The sequence below is a fragment of the Macaca nemestrina genome, chromosome 10 (genome assembly GCF_043159975.1).
Source record: "Macaca nemestrina isolate mMacNem1 chromosome 10, mMacNem.hap1, whole genome shotgun sequence".
In the NCBI taxonomy this organism is placed as follows: Eukaryota; Metazoa; Chordata; class Mammalia; order Primates; family Cercopithecidae; genus Macaca; species Macaca nemestrina.
Genome location: NC_092134.1, coordinates 15,095,582 through 15,112,238, shown reverse-complemented (window position 1 = coordinate 15,112,238; position 16,657 = coordinate 15,095,582). Strand labels below are relative to the sequence as shown.

Here is a 16,657-nt window from a genome sequence, read left to right as displayed (position 1 = left end):
CTGTAATCCCAGCACTTTGGGAGGCTGAGGCAGGCAGATCACCTGAGGTCAGGAGTTCAAGACCAGACTGGCCAACATGGTGAAACCCCTTCTCTACTAAAAATACAAAAATTGGCCGCGCATGGTGGTGTGAGCCTGTAATCCCAGCTACTTGGGAAGCTGAGGCAGGAGAATCGCTTGAACACAGGGGATGGAGGTGGCAGTGAACCAAGATTACGCCACTGCACTCCAGCCTGGGCAACAGTGTAAGACTCTGTCTCAGAAATATAAAAAATAAAAAAATAAGGATGTCAGTCAACCTGGGCTAGTGCTCACCGTAATGATCTCCTCTTAACTTGATTGTATCTGCAAAGACCCTATTTCCAAATAAGCTCACATTCGTAGATACCAAAGGTTAGGATTTCAACATATCTTTTTGGGGGACGTAATTCAACCCATAGCACAGGTCCTACTTGGCCCCAGTCTGGCCTGGACTCCCGTATTTCACACAGCCTGCCCTCTTATACACAAGGCCCCTGCCACACCAGCCTTCTCCCTATCTGTGAATGCATCACGCTCAGCTCAACCTGTCTTGTTCTGCCTGAAAAGAGAGCTGGCAGAATTCTTCTCCTTTTATTTTTTCAGAGACAGGGTCTCTGTCTGTCACCCAGGATGGAGCGCAGTGGCATGATCATGGTTTACTGCAGCTTTGATCTCCTGGGCTCAAGCAATCACCCCACCTCAGCCCCTCAAAGTGCTGGGATTACAGGCATGAGCCACTGTGCCCAGCCCTATTTACCAATCAGTTTAAATGTTACTATTTCCAGGCCAGGTGCAGTGGTTCATGTCTGTAATCCCAGCTTTTTGGGGGATCAAAGCAGGTGGATCACTTGAGGTCAGGAGTTCAAGACACGCCTGGCCAACATGGAGAAACCCCATCTCTACTGAAAATACAATAGCCGGCCAGGCGCGGTGGCTCAAGCCTGTAATCCCAGCACTTTGGGAGGCCGAGATGGGCGGATCACGAGGTCAGGAGATCGAGACCATCCTGGCTAACACGGTGAAACCCCGTCTCTACTAAAAAATACAAAAAAAACTAGCCGGGCGAGGTAGCGGGCGCCTGTAGTCCCAGCTACTCGGGAGGCTGAGGCAGGAGAATGGCGTGAACCCGGGAGGCGGAGCTTGCAGTGAGGTGAGATCCGGCCACTGCACTCTAGCCTGGGCGACAGAGCGAGACTCCGTCTCAAAAAAAAAAAAAAAAAAAGAAAGAAAATACAATAGCCAGGTGTGGTGGTGCACATCTGTAATCCCAGCTACTCAGGTAGCTGAGGTGTGAGAATCGCTTGAACCCGGGAGGCAGAGGTTGCAGTAAGCCAAGGTGGCACCACCGTACCTCAGCCTGGGTGACAGAGGGAGACTCTGTCCCAAAAAAAAAAAAAAAGTCACTACTTCCCAAATCTGCCCTGTGGCCTCCCAATTTAAAATGTTTCAGAAAAATCACATTAACTTGTTTCTCATCTGTCCGCCCCACTGGGCTGCTCACACCTGTGGCCCAGTGCCCAGACCAGTGTCTGGCATCAAGCTCTCAATGAATCTATGCTGAATAAAGGAATTAGTAGGTTCTTTGTTTTACAAATGAGGAATCTTGGATCCAGAACAGTGAAGTGATTACATGGGTATTTCTCTATTTTTTTATTATTATTATTATTTGAGACAGTTTCATTCTTGTTGCCTGGGCTGGAGTGCAGTGGTGCAATCTCGGCTCACTGCAACCTCCACCTCCCAGGTTCAAGCGATTCTCTTGCCTCAGCCTCCCGAGTAGCTGGGAATACAGGTGTGCACCCCCATGCCTGGCTAATTTTTGGTATTTTCAGTAGAAATGGGGTTTCACCATGTTAGCCAGGCTGGTCGTGAGCTCCTGACCTCAGGTGATCCGCCTGCCTCAGCCTCCCAAAGTGCTGGGATTACAGGCGTGAGCCACCACACCTGGCCTATTATTTTTATTTTGAGGCAGGATCTCACTCTGGAGCCCAGGATGGAGTACAGTGGCACCATCTTGGCACACTGCAACCTCTGTCTCCCATGCTCAAGCAATCCTCTCCACTCAGCCTCCTGAATAGCTGGGACTACAGGTGCATGAAACCATGCCCAGCTAATTACTATTTTCTATACTTTTTGTAGAGCTGGGGTCTCACTACGTTGCCCAGGCTGGTCTCAGACTCCTGGACTCAAGCAATCATCCCACCTCAGCCTCTCAAAATGCTAGGATTATGGGCATGAGCCACCATTCCTGGCCTCCCATGGATATGTCTACTAAACTACATGCCCCGAATCTAGAGCATGGATGTCCTTCTAATCCAGTGACCAGCAAACTCTCTCTGTTAAGGGCCAGAGAGCAAATAAATTTGGCTTTGAAGGCCCTAGGATCTATGTCACAGCCACTCACCTCTGCCATAGTTAGTAACAAAGATAGAGATAATATGTAAATGAATGAATGTGGCTATATTCCAATAAAACTTGATTTACGAACACCAACATTTGAATTTCATATGTTTTTTTTTTCTTTTCTTTTCTTTTTTTTTGAGACAGGGTCTTGCTCTGTCACCCAGGCTGGAATGCAGTGGCATGATCACAGCTCACTGCAGCCTCGACCTCCATGGGCTCAAGCAATCCTCCCACCTCAGCCTCCTGAGTAGCGGGATTTACAGGCACACACCATCATACCCAGCTAATTTTTTCACTTTTTGTAGAAACGGGGTCTCACTATGTTGCCAGGGCTGGTCTCAAACTCCTGGGCTCAAGTCATCCATCCGCCTCAGCCTCCCAAAGTGCTGGGATTACAGACGTGACCCACTGCACCTGGCTTCATATGATTTTCATGTCACAAATATCCTTTTTTTTTCAATCATTTAAAAATATAAAAAATATTCACAATTGGCTGGGCAGGGTGGCTCACGCCTGTAATCTCAGCACTTTGGGAGCCCGAGGCGGGCAGATCACAAGGTCAGGAGATTGAGACCATCCTGGCTGACACAATGAAACCCCGTCTCTACTAAAAATACAAAAAAAAAAAGAATCAGCTGGGCGTGGTGGCAGGCACCTGCAGTCCCAGCTACTTGGGCGGCTGAGGCAGGAGAATGGCGTGAACCTGGGAGGCGGAGCTTATAGTGAGCCAAGATCGTGCCACTGCACTCTAGCCTGGGTGACAGAGTGAGACTCCATCTCAAAAAAAAAAAAAAAAAATTCATAATCTGCAGGCCATACAACAGCAGGCTGTAGTTTACAATCTCCCACTCTAAATTCCTTTTTTAATAATTTTTTGTAATGTGGAGTCTCACTACGTTAACCAAGCTGGTCCCAAACTCTTGGCTCAAGTGATTCTCCCGCCTCAGCCTCCCAAAGTGCTGGGATTACAGGCATGAGCCACAACACCCGGCCTGCTGTAAATTCATACGTGTATATCAGCAGATATGATAGACTGTTTTGGGAAAGTGCAATAGGAAGGGTGGCTCGTGCCAAGCCCTGTACTTAGCACCGCAGTATAAGAGTGCTCGCTATAGCCAGACTTGGTAGCTCACGCTTGTAATTCCAGCATTTCGGGAGGCCGAAGTGCGCACATCACGAGGTCAGGAGTTCGAGATCAGCCTGACCGACATGGTGAAACCCCATCTCTACTAAAAACACAAAAATTAGCTGGGCGACGTGGCGGGCACCTGTAATCCCAGCTACTCGGGAGGCTGAGGCAGGCGAATTGCTTGAACCTGGGAGGCGGGGGTTGTGGTGAGCCGAGATTACATCCAGCTGCACTCCAGCTTGGGCAACAGAGTGAGAGTATGTCTCAAAAAATAATAATAATAAAATAAAATAAAAATAAATAAGAGTGCTCACTACACTCGACAAAGCAGGCAATGTATTATTCCCCATTAAGAAACGAGGAAAACTGGAGCTCAGAGATATGAAGCTACTTACTCAAGGTGACACAGAACTCAGTGACAGCCTTTGCATTGGGATTCAGGCAGTCTGACTTGACTCTGTATGTTTTTTTTAGAGGCAGGGTCTCCCTGTGTTGCCCAGGCTGAAGTGCGGTAGCTATTCATAGGTGCAATTATGGTACATTGCAGCCTGGAGCTCCGGGACTCAGGCAATCCTGAGTGGCCAGGACTACAGTCCCACACCACTGCACCTGGCTTTGATTATGATATACTGTAACTTTGTTACATAATAAAATGATATTAATAGCAAAGATGATATTAACAACAAGCTAAAAATAAAAGCTTATTAATATGCCAGGAGCCTTTTAAAGCACTTTATTTGTTTTTCTTTTTTTCTGAGACAGAGTCTAGTTCCGTCGCCCAGGCTGGAGCGCAGTGGCATGATCTCGGATCTCCGCAACCTCCACTACCCGGGTTTAAGTGATTCCCTTGCCTCAGCCTCCCGAGTAGCTGGTATTAGAGGCACCCACCATCACGCCTGGCTAATTTTTGTATTTTTAGTAGAGATGGGGTTTCACCATGTTGGCCAGGCTGGTCTTAAACTCCTGGCCTCAGGTGATCTGCCGGCTCAGCCTCCCAAAATGCGGGGATTACAGGCATGAGCCACCATGCCTGGCCTAAAGCACTTTATAAACTGGTATCTATTCTTCACAGCAATTCTAAGAAGTAAGAATTTTTTATATTTTTTTATTTTTATTTTTTTGAGACAGAGTCTCGCTCTGTTGCCCAAGCTGGAGTGTGGTGGCATGATCTTGGCTCACTGCAACTTCTGCCTCCCAGGTTCAAGCGATTCTCCTGCCTCAGCCTCTCAAGTAGCAGGGATTACAGGCATGCACCACCATGCCCGGCTGATTTTTTTTTTTTTTTTTTTTTTGAGACGGAGTCTCGCTCTTTCACCCAGGCTGGAGTACAGTGGTGCAATCTTGGCTCATTGCAAGTTCCACCTCCCACGTTCACTCCATTCTCCTGCCTCAGCCTCCCAAGTAGCTGGGATTATAGGCGCCGGACTCCACGCCTGGCTAATTTTTTGTATTCTTTTTTTTTTTTTTTTTTTTGAGACGGAGTCTTGCTCTGTCGCCCAGGCTGGAGTGCAGTGGCCGGATCTCAGCTCACTGCAAGCTCCGCCTCCCGGGTTTACGCCATTCTCCTACCTCAGCCTCCTGAGTAGCTGGGACTACAGGCGCCCGCCAACTCGCTCGGCTAGTTTTTTTGCATTTTTTAGTAGAGACGGGATTTCACTGTGTTAGCCAGGATGGTCTCGATCTCCTAACCTTGTGATCCGCCCGTCTCGGCCTCCCAAAGTGCTGAGATTACAGGCGTGAGCCACTGTGCCCGCGGTTTTCTTTTGTTTTGAGACGAGTCTCGTTTTGTTGCCAGGCTGGAGTACAGTGGTGCAATCTCAGCTCACTGTAACCTCGGCTCACTGCAACCTCCAGGCCTCCTGGGTTCTAGTGATTCTCCTGCCTCAGACTCCCAAGTAGCTAGGACTACAGGTGCATGCCATCACGCCCAGCTAATTTTTCGTATTTTTAATAGAGACGGAGTTTCACCATCTTGGCCAGGATGGTTTCCATGTCTTGACTTTGTGATCCACCTGCCTCGGCCTCCCAAAGTGCTGGGATTACAGGTGTGAGCCACTGCACCTGGCAGGCATTTTTTGTATTTTTAACAGAGATGGGGTTTCACCATGTTGGCCAGGCTGGTCTCGAACTCCTGACCTCAAGTGATGACCGCCCGCCTTGGCCTCCCAAAGTGCTGGGATTATAGGCATGAGCCACTGCGCCCAGCCACAGGAATTATTTTTATCCCCATTTTACAGGTGAGGAAATAGAGGTGTGAGAGGTCCCTCAGCTTGCAAGTGGCAGGGCCCAGAAAGAATTCCAGGCCATCGGAACCCAAAACCCACATTCCTGACCATGGTCTCCTCCTTTCCAAGGCTCTGAGCACCTCTCCAGCCCCGGTCCCTGCCAGCCCCACTTACTGGCCACCTGCAGCCACACTTGGAACCACTGAGTCACATTCAGGATCTCCTGGCAGGTGTAATTCCCCTCATCTCCCAGGCCCAGCGATTTGATGTGCAGGGAGCTGGCATCCACTAGAGAGAAGCGAGGCTCAGCTGGTGGGAGGCTAGAGTTGGATGAGAGAAGGAAGACAGGCTCCGAGTCGTTCCGGTACCAGGTCACCAGGCCCCTCGGTCCCGAGATGTTGCCACAGTGCAGAGTAATATTCTCATGAACTTCTCCAATGACAACAGCCTCCAATCCTGTACAAGGCAAGATCAAGCTGTTACTACCCTTCTTAATTTCTAAACAATGTCCCTTTTTGGACAGTCCTCCTGTATTAGGATTTTTTTTTTTCATCAGGTATATGTTCTTTTTTTTTTTTTGAGACGGAATCCCACTCTGTCGCCCAGGCTGGAGTGCAATAGCACGATCTCGGCTGACTGAAACCTCCGCCTCTCGGGCAGCCTCGCAAGTAGCTAGGATTATAGGCACGTGCCACCACGCCCGGCTAATTTTTGTATTTTTAGTAGAGACAGGGTTTCACCACCACATTGGCCAGGCTGGTCTGGAACTCTTGACCTCAGGAAAGGTCAGGCTCATGCCCCCAGCACTTTGGGAGACCAAGGCAGGCAGATCACAAGGTCAAAACATTGAGACCATCCTGGCCAACATGGTGAAACCCCATCTCTATTAAAAATACAAAAAATTGTGGCTGGGCACGGTGCCTCATGCCTGTAATCCCAGCACTTTGGGAGGCTGAGGCGGGTGTTTCACCTGAGGTCAGGAGTTCGAGACCAGCCTGACCAACATGGAGAAACCCTGCCTCTACTCAAAATACAAAATTAGCTGGGCATGGTGGCACATGCCTGTAATCCCAGCTACCAGGGAGGCTGAGGCAGGAAAATCACTTGAAACTATGAGGCGGAGGTTGTGGTGAGCTGAGATCGCGCCATTGCACTCCAACCTGGGCAACAAGAGGGAAACTCTGTCTCAAAAACAAAAACAAAAACAAAAAATTAGCTGGGCATGGTGGCGTGCACCTGTAGTCCCAGCTATTTGGGAGTCTGAGGCAGGAGAATTGCTTGATCCGCCCGCCTCGGCCTCCCAAAGTGCTGGGATTACAGGCATGAGCCACCACACCTGACCGTATGTGTTCTTAAGATGCAGTAACACATACAGAGCAGCTGGGCATAGCGGCTCACACCTGTAATCCCAGTACTTTGGGAGTACAAGACAGGCAGATCTCCTGAGGTGAGGAGTTCCAGACCAGCCTGGCCAACATGGCAAAACCCCGTTTCTACTAAAAATACAAAAATCAGCCAGGCGTGGTGGTGCATGCTTGTAATCCCAGCTACTCAGGAAGCTACGGTGGGAGAATTGTTTCACCCTGGAGGCGGAGGTTGCAGTGAGCCGAGATTGTGCCACTGCACTCCAGGCTGAGTGACAAAGCGAGACTGTCTCAAAACAAAAACAAACAAACAAAAAACACATACAGAACCTCTGGTATGTTGAGACTCTTGGCCAGTCACTGACAATAATGAACTTGTAGTAGGTAACAAACAAAGCCCCAGTTGCCCAGCCAGCCTGCCCATCATCCATGCCCCTCACCATCCATGCCCCACATCACCGGGCGGGGGGGGCCATCCCATTCTTAGTGAGGACTCAGCCATGAGACCTGTTTTGGCCAATGGGATGTTGGGGAATGTGACACAAGCAGAGGCTTTAAAGTGCTTGTCTATAATCACTAGAGAAATGCAAATCAAAACTACAATGAGGCCGGGAGCAGTGGCTCATGCCTGTAATTCCAGCACTCTGGGAAGCCGAGGGAGACGGTTTCACTCGAGGCTAGGAGTTTGAGACTAGCCTGGTCAACATGGTGAAACCTCGTCTCTGCTAAAAATGCAAAAATTAGCCAGGCATGGTGGTGCACACCTGTAGTCCCAGCTACTCAGGAGGCTGAGGCACGAGAATCACTTGAACCCAGGAGGCAGAGATTACGGTGAGCCAAGATTGTCCACTGCACTGCAGCCTGGTTGACAGGGCAAGACTGTCTCAAAAACAAGAAAAAAACAACAACAAAAAGCCAGGCTCCATGCCTGTAATCCCAGCACTTTGGGAGGCCGAGGCAGGCAGATCACCTGAGCTCAGGAGTTTGAGACCAGCCTGGCCAACATGGTGAAACCTCATCTCTACTAAAAATACAAAAACTTAGCTGGGTGTGGTGGCAGGTACCTGTAATCCAGCTACTCGGAAGGCTGAGGCAGGGGAATCACTTGAACCCAGGAGGCAGAGGTTGCAGTGAGCTGGTATTATGCCATTGCACTCCAGCCTGGGCGACAAGAGCGAAACTCTGTCTCAAATAAATAAATAAATAAATAAACTACATGGTACAGACCCAAGTTGTCTCAATGGCTCCAGCTTGGCCCATTCTAGATCAGCCTTCAGCTAGTCATTGATCCCTAGGCGGATCAGCAGAGCCACCTAACCAACCACCCAGGCCTGTGGGTAATAAGCACTACTGTCATTTTGGGGTTGTTTCTTACACAGCATTACTGTGGCGATCAATAATTCATAGAGAACCCAAGTGGCTTTATTTGCCTAGAAACCCAGAAGGGGTAGAAAGAAGAGGGCTTTGGCTTTGCTTCCACTGTCCTGCTGCTCTCTCTGCCTCTCCCTCTCCCCCCATCTCAAACGGCCCTAGAGTTCAAGTTCTCTCAGAAGCTGCACGCAAGAATGGGCTGGCAGTAGGGACTGTGTGCCCACACTGGGCAAGGCACTGGGAACCCCATGGTGGACACAACACACAGAAACCTCCAAGAGTTCACAGTCTAGTGAAGAAAAGAGACAATAAACTGGCAATTACAATGCAGTGTGATAAACACCAAGATAAGGCCTCAGAGAAAGGGCTCCTAAGTCCAACTAGGGCAAATGTCAGGAAACACTTCCCCCAGGAAGCCAAACTGAGATCTGATGGACAAGTAGAATCAGCCAAGGAAAGGTGAGGATGGGTTCCCAGGCAAACGGAACACGTTCAAAAGCCCAGATCAGCGGCCGCAGAGTGTTAGAAACACAAATTATCAAACCTCACCCCAAAACACCCAAATCAGAAACTGTGGGAGAGCAGCAGCCCTTTTTGTTTTATTTATTTGTTTATTTTGAACAAATCAGCAATTATTTAACTTTTTTTTTTTTTTTTAAAGAGATGGGGGGCATGGGTCTCACTCTGTTGTCCTGGACAGTCCTGAACTCCTGACTTCAAGCAATCCTCCCACCTCAGCCTCCCAAAGTGCTGGGATTACAGGAGTGATCCACTACACCTGGTCCAGCATCTGTGGTTTAACAAGCCCTCCAGGTGATTCTGACGACCACTCAAGAGTGACAGGTGTCCGGGTGTGGTGGCTCAGGCCTATAAGCTCAGGGCTTTGGGAGGCTGAGGTGGGAGGATCACTTGAATCCAGGAGACTGAAGCTGCAGTGAGCCACGATCGTGACACTGCACTCCAGCCTGGGCAACAGAGAGATACCCTGTCTCTTTTTTTGTTTGTTTAATGTAAATAATTTTTTTTTTCTTTTTTAGAGATGGGGCGGGGGGGGGGGTCTCACTATGTTGCCCAGGCTGGTCTTGAACTCCTGAACTCAAGCATTCCACTCGGACCCACTTCGGGCTCCCAAAGTGCTGGGATTACAGGCGTGAGCCACCGCATCCAGCCGACCCTGTCTCATAAAAAAGACTGACAGGTGCTAACAGGCATTAGACTGTCACTAGGTAACAAGAAGCAAATGCAACCCATTTTGCTGAGAAGTTTCACAATTGTCCAGCCCCCTCCACAATCAAGACCCAAATACAAAGAGGCTGCAGGAATAGGAAGACGGGCAGAACCTGTTGGGGTGATAAAAATGATGAATTAGTGGTGATGGCCATGTAACCTTGGAATACACTAAAATCCCCTGAGTCGTACACTTTAAAAGGGTGAATTTTGTGGCATGTAAATTGTATCTGAATACAGCTGTTATAGAAAAAATAAACTGCCACCTGCCCCTGGCAATCCTTCCCGTTTAAGTGAAAGAGTAATCATTATCTGTATTTGGCCTCTTGTCTGGTTAGAAGGGCTCCCTTTGAGAGATCTGAAGCCAGCCTGGACCCCAAGAAGTTCTGATTCTCTCACCATTTTGGCCACACCCTTCCCAAAAGACTTTTGAGCCAAGTCAGGATGGAGAAAAAAAAAACAAATTTTAAAAACTAAGCCACTTGCTGAAAGGTGGAGAATGTCATCTAATGATAGAGATTCCAAAACAGCAAGAAATGCTTCTGAACAATCACTTTAAAAAGCAGGTGAGGGCCGGGGGCGATAGCTCACACCTGTAATCCCAGCGCTTTGGGAGGCCGAGGCAGGTGGATCATTTGAGGTCAAGAGTTCGAGACCGGCCTGGCCAACATGGTGAAACCTCGTCGATACTTAAAAACACAAATATTAGCGGAATGGCCGAGTGCGGTGGCTCCTGCCTATAATCCCAGCACTTTGGGAGGCCGAGGCGGCAGATCACCTGAGGTCAGGAGCTCGAGACCAGCCTGGCTAACATGGCGAAACCCAGTTTCTACTAAAAATACAAAAAATTAGCCAGGCGTGGTGGCACATGCCTGTAATCCCACCTACTCAGGAGGCTGAGGCAGGAGAATCACTTGTACCGGGGAGGTGGAGGTTGCAGTGAGCCAAGATCACCCCACTGCATTCCAGCCTGGGTAACAGAAAAACACTCTGTCTCGGAAAAAAAAAAAAAAAAAAGAGCAGGTAAGAATTCTTTTTATGTCTTCATTTATTTTTTGAGATGAAGTCTCACTCTGTTGCTCAGGCTGGAGTGCAATGGCTCAATCTCAGCTTACTACAACCTCTGCCTTCCGGGTTCAAGCAATTCTCCCGCCTCAGTCTCCTGAGTAGCTGGGATTACAGGCACCCGCCATCATGTCCCGCTAATTTTTTGAATTTTTGTAGAGATGGGTTTCACCATGTTGGCCAGGCCGGTCTTGAACTCCTGACCTCAGGTAATCTGCCCGCCTCGGCCTCCTGAAGTGCTGGGATTACAGGCGGGGGCCACCGCGCCCGGCCAAGAATTCTTTTTAAATTATTAGGACTGAGAACCCAAATTCTCCAGTGGCAACCCCCACGATAGAAAGGAAGATGAACTTTAGAGTTACAGATGCAACATGCGACCTGCAGACCTGCCCCTTGCCTAACTCCTTGGCAAGGAAATACAGGAACAGTGGCTTGGAAAAAAGCCCTGGTGAAACTTTAGTATTGGAACTTCAGCTAACATTGTCTTCTCCTCCAACGCATAGAATGACATGATCACAAAAGAAACCATTTGAAGGCTTCTCCTGGCTTGGCTTACTCCATTCTTTTTTAAACCACTGTATCTGAAGGTGCCTTTGGAGATCATCTAGTCCAGATCTGTGACTGCCCTATGGGCTGGGTTGACCATGAGTTTGAGTCCTGGCTCAGTGGAAAAGAACACAGTCATCTATTAGTGATGTCTGACATAGACATGGAAGGGGTAGTTCTTGCCTGGCAATCCTATACCTCCTCACTTTACTATTGAGAAAATTGGGATTTAGGAATATTAAATTATTCACTTGCCGGGCGCGGTGGCTCAAGCCTGTAATCCCAGCACTTTGGGAGGCCGAGACGGGCGGATCACGAGGTCAGGAGATCGAGACCATCCTGGCTAACACAGTGAAACCCCGTCTCTACTAAAAATACAAAAAACTTAGCCGGGCGAGGTGGCAGGCGCCTGTAGTCCCAGCTACTCGGGAGGCTGAGGCAGGAGAATGGCGTGAACCCGGGAGGCGGAGCTTGCAGTGAGCTGAGATCCGGCCAATGCACTCCAGCCTGGGTGACAGAGCGAGACTCCGTCTCAAAAAAAAAAAAAAAAGAAATTAGCTAGGCGTGGTGGCACATGCCTGTAGTCCCAGCTACTTCTAGGCTAAAGTGGGAGGATCAGTGCAGTGATTGCACCACTGCACTCCAGCCTGGGCAACAGAGCAAGAGCCTGGCTCGAAAAAAATAGCTGGCCATAGCAGTGGAGATAGGTTCCCCATGGGGCGGGCGGCAGTCAGCCTGAATGCCGGGTCATTCCAGCAGGATGACTTCATCCCAGGGTTCTTCTGTCTTCCCAGGTTCCTGGTGTTCATCTTGCAGGAAACAATGCCAACAGCTGGGGAGATGGGAATACTTGACGACCACCTTTCACGTCCAGAAACTGTCCTTCTCCCCTGCCACACACACCCCAGCACAGTGATTACTCAGCCAAATGCCTGGAGGGCCAGCAGGTAACACCCATGACTGAAGGTAGGGGGGCAAATATTACAACAGGGAGAGGTGGAACAAATTTGGGCTCACGTGCCCTAGATAAAAGGATGACCACTGCCCAGTTCCAACTGGGAAAGCAGGCCCCGTGTTGCCAGACCTTCAGATTTTTCCAGATAAACTGGAAACCTAGAGATGTTATTGTTTTTAAACGGTTGGTTTAAAAAAAAAAAGCAAAATAAAATTGTAGGAGCCTAACAATTAGGAACTTTTGGTACTTGCTGCTAGGAAGCTCCAGCATAATTTACAACTCATCTCCAGAAACGTGCAAGAGGAGACCAGCTGGGTAGAGCATACCCGGGAACACAAAAAGTAGGGCTCTGCCTGCATCCTGGCAAACTTCACCACCTCCTAGCTCCACCTCCTCTCCCTGCACCCCAGCTACCTCCCAGCTTGTCACACTCCCAGCGCACAGTAGGCACGCACAGTAGGCATGCTGGTGAATTAAATTCATATATATATATTCATATATATATATTATATATATATTTCAATCTTTTTATATTCTACATATTTTTGTAAGCACCCCCCAATTCTTTTTTCGTAGCAAAGCAGACCATAGATGAAGCATTTCAGACCTTTTGTCAATCATGTCAAGTGTGAGGGGAAGTCTTTTGTAAGTCTGCCAAGTATTTCAAAATAAAAAGCTTTTCCAAAAGTAAAGGCGGAAGACCCCGCTTTGAAGGCGCTGGTCAGCACAGGAAGACTTGCAAAGGTGTGTAGGGAAGTCCACCGGTTACAGGTGTAAAGCGAGTTCAACCTTGGGCAGAGGGAGGAGAAAAATAAAGTGGGAGTCTCGAGTTTGAGCACCAGCGTATCAGGTATTAATAAAACCAGAAAGCGAATTTACATCCGACGCTTAAAAAAAAAATCACTTTCCCGGCACACGTGCCTCTTTATTTTCCCCTGCACTTCGGCTCGGGTCCTCTGCAGCCTCACCGGCTGCCCACCCCAGGAGGCCAGGGGTATCTCGCCCCGCACCGGGCGCCCGGGAAAATTCCTTCCTGCAAAGACCGCCGAGCTGCAAGCAGGAAACCAAGACCCTCCTGGGGCGGCTTCTAGGCTGCGGCCACCACGGATCCAAGCGGAGTCGGAGGGAATTTGGTCCCTCGCTGTCCCCTCCCCACCGCTGACTGGGAAAACTCAACTTTTCCCTCCAGATCGCGGCCCCTTACCTAAGGCGACCCAGCCGGCCAGGAGCGCCCCGAGGCAGACGAGGACGCGGGGCTCGGGCGCACCGCCGCCTGCGGCCATCTCGCCCCAGATCCCGGCTCAGGAAATGCAGGCTCAGGGTGGGCTGGACGTGTGCGCCCCAGGGCACCGGGGCCCGGGGGACCAAGGGCTCCTCTCAGGTCCTCGGAACGGCAGAGTGGTCCCACTTTCTCGGCCCCCAGGAAGGATGCTTGGCTGAGCCGGGTGTCCGGGGCTGGGAGCGGCGCTCGGCTGCAGGCTCGGGTCCCGGCTCCCGAGCGCCCTGGCCGCGGAGGGAGGGCGCACCCCGCCCCCTGCGCCTGCCTGCCCACTCCCGCCGGCGGAAAACAACAGGAGCGGGCTCCCTCCCGCCTCCCAGCCAGGCGGGAGCCCAACTTCCTCTACCTTGGCCGGGGAGGAGGGCTTTCTGCCGAGGGCGCGCCGAGCCGGGTCCTGCCGGGCCAGGGGCGGAGCACGGAGGCTGGGCCCTCCCCGAGTCCACTCCGCCCGGGACAGCAGTACGGAGTCGCGGGGACAGCGGGCGGGACGGAGCCCTGCAGCTGCCGCAGGACGCACCCCCCGCCGCTGCCCCGAGCTGCAGAACACGGAGGAGGCGGTTGCCAAGCTGCAGAATGCAGGACCCCCCCCCACCGGCAGTCCCAGCTGAGGGTCTCGAGGGATTCCCGTCTGTGTCCCTGGGCGCGGGGCGGGCGCCAAGGCCGCCATCGCTTCCTTTCCCTACCCTTTGCAAAAGGGAGCCGGAGAAAGATGATCCCCTGAACTTCAGCCAAAGCAGCCACGAGACTCCGGTTCTCCAGTGAACTGGCTGGGACCACACAGTGAGAGCGAACGCCAAGGAGTCCCCAGGACCTGTTTCTCAAGAGTTTTGTTTTTGCTTTTCCCCTTTTCGTTCTCCCATCCCCTACCCAGTCAGATTCCCAGGCTAAGCTCTTCTCTTCCCTGCCATGCCCTCATCCCATTCTGTCCTGGGGAAAATGCGGCTTTGATATCCTCAGGAAGAGCCATCCATAAAACAGCCCTAGGAGAAACTTACTGTTTAAAATAATAATAACATGGCCGAGCATGGTGGCTCACGCCTGTAATCCCAGCACTTTGGGAGGCCCAGGTGGGCGGATCACGAGGTCAGGAGTTCGAGACCAGCCTAGCCAAGATGGTGAAACCCGGTCTCTACTAAAAATACAAAAATTAGCTGGGCATGATGGCTGGCGCCTGCAATCCCAGCTACTGGGTAGGCTGAGGCATGAGAATCTCTTGAACTCGACAGGCAGAGGTTGCAGTGAGCCGAGATCCCGCCATTGCACTCCAGCCTGGGCGACTGAGCGAGACTTGTCTCAAAATAAATATTAAAATTAAAATAATAAAATAAAATCATTCGATCTCCTGACCTCGTGATCCGCCCGTCTCGGCCTCCCAAAGTGCTGGGATTACAGGCTTGAGCCACCGCGCCCGGCCTTTTTTTTTTTTTTTTTTGACATAGGGTCTCACTCCAGTTGCCCAGGTTGGAGTGCAGTGGCACAACCATACCTCGCTGCAGCCTCAAACTACCAGGCTCAAGTGATCCTCCCACCTCAGCCTCCTGAGTAGCTGGGACTACAGGTGTGCACCACCACGCCCAGCTGATTTTTATATTTTTAGTAAAGACAGCGTTTCGCTATGTTACCCAGGCTGGTCTCGAGCTCCTGACCTCAAGTGATCCACCCGCCTTGGCCTGCCAAAGTGTTGGGTTTACAGGTGTGAGCCACTGCGCCCAGCCCTTTTTTATTCTTTGCTCAAATATTTTAAAATAACTGTTCATTGGCTGGGCACGGTGGCTCACGCCTGTAATCCCAGCACTTTGGGAGGCCAAGACAGGCGGATCACCTGAGGTAAGGAGTTCGAGATCAGACTGGCCGACATGGTGAAACCCCGTCTCTACTAAAAATACAAAAATTAGCCGGGTGTGGTGGCAAGCGCCTGTAATCCCAGCTACTCAGGAGGCTGAGGCAGGAGAATCGCTTGAACCCAGGAGGCGGCGGTTGCAGTGAGCCGAGATCGCGCCATTGCACTCCAGCCTAGGGGAGAAGAGCGAGACTTACTCTCAAAAATAAATAAATAAAAATAAAATAACTGTTCATCAGATTCTTGACAGGATTTTTTTTTTTTTTTTTTGAGACAGAGTCTCCCTATATCACCCACAGGCTGAAGTGCAGTGGTGCAGTCATACCTCATTGCAGCCTCCACCTCCTAGGGTTAGGTCGATCCTCCCAGAGTGCTGGAATTACAGGCATGAGCCACTGCACCCAGTTTGGTTCTTGCTTTTCATGTTTGACCTTGGGGCAGATCCTATACTTACCAGACCTGTTTCCTATATCCTCAGTACCTGCCAGCTAGTTGCCATTCTAATATACATTTGTTGAGTAAACAAAGGAGTTAATTGGTTTTGATATTGTAGTTCCTCAGCTTTTCTGGCAAACACCTTACATCCTCACCTGCAATAAACAAGCTATAAACAAAATCAGTAACTGGGCCAGGCAAGGTGGCTCATTCCTGTAATCCCAGCACTCAGGAAGACCAAGGTGGGCGGATCCCTTGAGGTCAGGAGTTCGAGAGCAGCCTAGCCAACACAGTGAACCTCCATCTCTACTAAAAATGAAAAATTAGCTGGGCGTGGTGGCACACATAATCCCAGCTCGTAATCCCAGCTTCTTGAAAGGCTGAGGCAGGAGGGTTGCTGGAACCCGGGAGGCGGAGGTTGTAGTGAGCTGAGATTGTGCCACTGCACTCCAGCCTGGACAACACAGAGAGACCCTGCTCTAAATAAATAAATAAATAAATAAATATTTTTAATTTTTTAAAAAAAACAATAACTGGCCAGTTTTCAGCAGAGGACCTGGAATTCTCCATGGCCTCTTGGTGGATTGCACAGGCCAGCCTTCCTGACATATCGGCCAAGTCCACTCATAGTTCTAATCTCACTGGACCCTCCCTGCAATCCTTGGATCTAAGGTGCAGTGCCATATACCATCCAGTTTTATTTATTTATTTATTTTTGAGATGGAGTCTTGCTCTGTCCCCCAGGCTGGAGTGCAGTGGCATGATTCCAACTCACTGCAACTTCCGCCTCCCGGGTT

At 50.2% G+C, this 16,657-nt stretch overlaps 1 protein-coding gene across 2 annotated transcripts in view; it reads right to left on the bottom strand.

Moving 5' to 3' along the window:
• The window catches only part of LOC105495055 (V-set and immunoglobulin domain containing 10), a 47,632-nt gene extending 33,702 nt beyond the window's left edge, over positions 1-13,930 (bottom strand). Inside the window, exons 1-2 of one of the 2 annotated variants that reach the window (XM_071070998.1) lie at positions 13,511-13,930; positions 5,953-6,234 (exon numbers count right to left, since the gene is read on the bottom strand). In XM_071070998.1, coding sequence (XP_070927099.1) covers positions 5,953-6,234; positions 13,511-13,589 — 361 coding nt within the window. In that variant the 5' untranslated portion in view covers positions 13,590-13,930. The remainder of the gene's footprint in view (positions 1-5,952; positions 6,235-13,510) is intronic. The other variant, XM_071070999.1, reaches the window with a different exon arrangement.
• Positions 13,931-16,657: the final 2,727 nt, after the last annotated feature.